Source organism: Morone saxatilis, unplaced genomic scaffold, assembly GCF_004916995.1.
Source record: "Morone saxatilis isolate NCDOM2014 unplaced genomic scaffold, NCSU_SB_2.0 Contig4, whole genome shotgun sequence".
Lineage (NCBI taxonomy): Eukaryota > Metazoa > Chordata > Actinopteri > Moronidae > Morone > Morone saxatilis.
The window spans coordinates 9,312,737-9,316,207 of NW_023339984.1; the positions used below are offsets into that span (position 1 = coordinate 9,312,737).

The 3,471-nt window shown below is 38.1% G+C and overlaps 1 protein-coding gene across 1 annotated transcript in view; it reads right to left on the bottom strand.

The window, feature by feature from the left end:
• Positions 1–3,471, bottom strand: part of LOC118338439 (glucosidase 2 subunit beta-like) — a 121,859-nt gene that overhangs the window by 109,340 nt on the left and 9,048 nt on the right. The window contains exon 6 of the mRNA XM_035675738.1: positions 2,693–2,822. Within this exon, the coding sequence (XP_035531631.1) occupies positions 2,693–2,822 (130 nt within the window). The remainder of the gene's footprint in view (positions 1–2,692; positions 2,823–3,471) is intronic.

The window sequence follows — 3,471 nt, forward strand, 5'->3', positions numbered from 1 at the left end:
TTTTTTTTTTTTTTTAAAAACAAGCACACGTGATCAGTGTCCTTTCTGAAGAGCCGGGAACAGCAAAGTCTTTGTTATTCAATGGGGATTTAAGCAGACTCTAAGAATGCTTTGCAGAATGTGACAGCATCATAAATACCGAGGCTAGCTAATGAAATGACAGGATACAGCTCAATAATGTGGTCCTATCAATCTGTGAAATTATTTCTTGGACATGTTTGGTATACAACGCCAAAATCACTATAAAGCATCATAATTTTAGTAGTTTTTTCAGTAAAAAACAAATTTGTGATGTAAAAATTATCATTCCCACACTATGAATCATGCTGAAATCGAAATATCTGTCAAAATAATCACAATATGTTTTTACCATATCATGCAGGCCTAAATTATATTTACTGTTTGTCAACCGTATGCTGTATTATTATTGAATATTGCTAGCATAATGTTGGCTTTCTGGCTAAGGGCCAAAGGGCTCTATGACCGGAGGGAACTAGAAATAGCTCAAGTTGCCTTGGACTATCGTTTTCACATGCTAAATAAAATGGTGACACACAATATAACAATCTCAGTCCTGCAAATACTGTTTCATCGTAACAAAAGCATTGCACCTTGAGAAACAGCAATTTTCTTTGAGGGTTCAAATAACCTGGCCCTTTAAAACTTCTCAATAACTGTGCAAGAAGCCCTGGAGACACATTTGAGCGACAGCAGCAGTAAAGGGAAAGACTGTTAAGTTCTACTTTGCAGGCTCAGCTGCTTGTTCTTCTGGCTTTTCTTTCCTATTTTGAGAGAAGCTACTGACAAGTCATAAAGGGAAAGACATGACGTTGATGATAAAAAAAAAAATCTTTGTTGTGATGTTCCTATATTTAATTGAGGTAACTCAATGTTCGTCCTCATGGGTCCTCAGTTGTGAAAGGATCTTTTTGTTAAACCTGTTGAAGGTTTAACAAATAAAGTGGAAGCACATAGAATGTACAGGTTAGGAGATATGTTTAATACAATATGCATGTGTATTAGTGAGTGCATAAGGGGTGAAAGGAGCTCTAAAGCAAGTTAAAGACTCCTAATTGTTGCTCCCTAAGCCTGACATTTACTTGACAAGTCATGACAGCAAAATTACATGATGTTAAAGAGTTATAATAACATGGAGAAAACTCTGGCCATTTACTTCATGATATTTTGTGAGTTTGGAGGAGCTGTGCAATCCAAGAAACTTTCGAGCGAGGAAACTAAACCCAATTGAAGTCATTTGAAGTAAGTTGATCTGAATATGGGTGTGATCTTACGGCATAGAATGTGAATGTAAAATATAATGTCAGCAAATTATGAAATGTTACTGGAAAGAAAATACATTTAAAACTGTGGTGTAGGTGAGCTCTAACTGTTGCCTGGCACATTCTCTTGAAAACAAGCCATGCATTAGCCAGATCACATTTAAAATTCCATCAAATATAAAAGTTACAGCTTGGGAAAATATATCTTCATGATTAGTTCATTTGTACAATCTCTGCTTTACTGTGTCTGTCTTTTAACTCCAGGAATGAAATCAAAATGTGCTTGAAAGATGTAACAACTTGCCACCCCTAAATAATAACAGTGAGGTCCATCAGAGAGCCATAAAGTGTTATACACTTACATATGTAACGTTATAAGTTGCAAGCAGGAAAAAGGATAGACAAGTAACCTTTAAGTCACTAAAATGTCCCTTTGACACACACACACACACACAAACGGTCATTAGAACTCCACAATGAAAGCGTAGATGGATAGCCAACATAGACAATGCCAACACGACCGCGAAAATGAAAACTGATGATTGTTACGCCCTGAAGATGAGCAGTAATGGAAGTAAAGGATGCGCAAGAATACGGGGGACCTGTCACGTCTAAGGTCAGCTCGCGCAGTGGGATGCATGATGGAAGCATGCTCACAGGAACCAGCAAAGTCAAATGACCTTTATTGCTAAAACTTTTATTTTTGGCACTAAGCAGACAATTAATTACAAGTATTCCATGGCATCAAAGAAGGATGTAGGAAACACGACAGCAAAGCGTTAAAAAGTAGACAAATGGCATTATTAGGAATACATTTTTTGCTTGATTTGATGCATTTAGCTTGGTATATTGACACAAACTTAAAGCTAATGTAAAGTTTGCCCCCAAAAACACACACACACACACACACAATGATTCTAAATCCTTATGGACTTCAGTGCAAAAATGATTGAACCCATTTTCGTCTCCAGCCCCACAACTTTCTGTACATTCACATACGCAAGTCTGAACGTCACTTAAATGCCGAGCCAGCTAGTGCTTAGAACGATAAGGGAACTTTCCTGTGAGTCATGAGCAACTTCTCTCTGAAGGTCTGAGGAACGTAAAAGGAAAGACGTGGGGCTGCAATCTGCTGTTGCTCAGCACTCCTCTCCTAGTCCATTTATTTCAATGGCACAGGCATCTGTATTTAACCCTTCCAGGTGTTTCTGAAGTTCTACCATTTGTCATCCTGACCATCTGGCCTGAAGCGCTAAGGTCAATTTGCTTTTGTTCAATAAAATGGAAGCTGCCCCGTGGTCGCCATAACAATGGCCTAACTACATCGACAAAGTCGAGCAATTCTGTGAATTCAATTGCTTTGAATGGAGTAAAACCAAATTATGGAAGGTCAAAGGTGGCAGGACACTTACCGCTGTCCCCGGCTTGCAGCGCCTTTAGTGTTTGCTCTTTGAGTCGGTCAGCCTCGTGTTTCTTCCTTCTGTGATCCTCTAATTTGATCTGTAGGTCCTCAGCTACCTGCTGAAGCTCTCTGAGCTGGGCCTGAAGAGAGACAGTTTGTCAACCAGTCTGCAAAAAAGTGGCACAATCAAACTTCTTTTCTGATATTATCCCACATTTGTTGCACATATCTAAACAGACAATACAAGTTTAAATTCTGATTTGGGCCATTTTAAGATATGAACCTAAATCTGAAAAATATCCAAAAGCCAAAAATGAAAAAAGAAGTAAGTAAGAAGTAAGATGTTATCATGCTTATGTTAGTAAACAGTTCAAAGCACTGAGGAACATAACCGTAACAGTTACAGTGAAACAATGCAACTGTTTACAAGAGAATAATTGACTTGCAACCTTAAAAGCATTTATAGAAAGTAGCACCTGTGCTGACATGAATAGATTATTATTTCTCTCTCTTCTCATTTCCATCTACTTTCTCTTACGTTATGCATCAATATACAGTATAAACCCACAAACTACAACTAGTCCATGTATTTACAAAAACTTGTCCGACAGCAGTCTGGTCTGCACAATGGACTACTTAAATCACTTGCGTCAGAAGGTGTTGTCGTCACACCAAAAATGACAGCTTTTGACAACCGAGCATAACCTATCATCACTCTCTGTAATGGACCAATTAATATGAAAGAGCAGATAACCCTTGTTTGTTTGTGTGTATGTATGTATGTAGGGG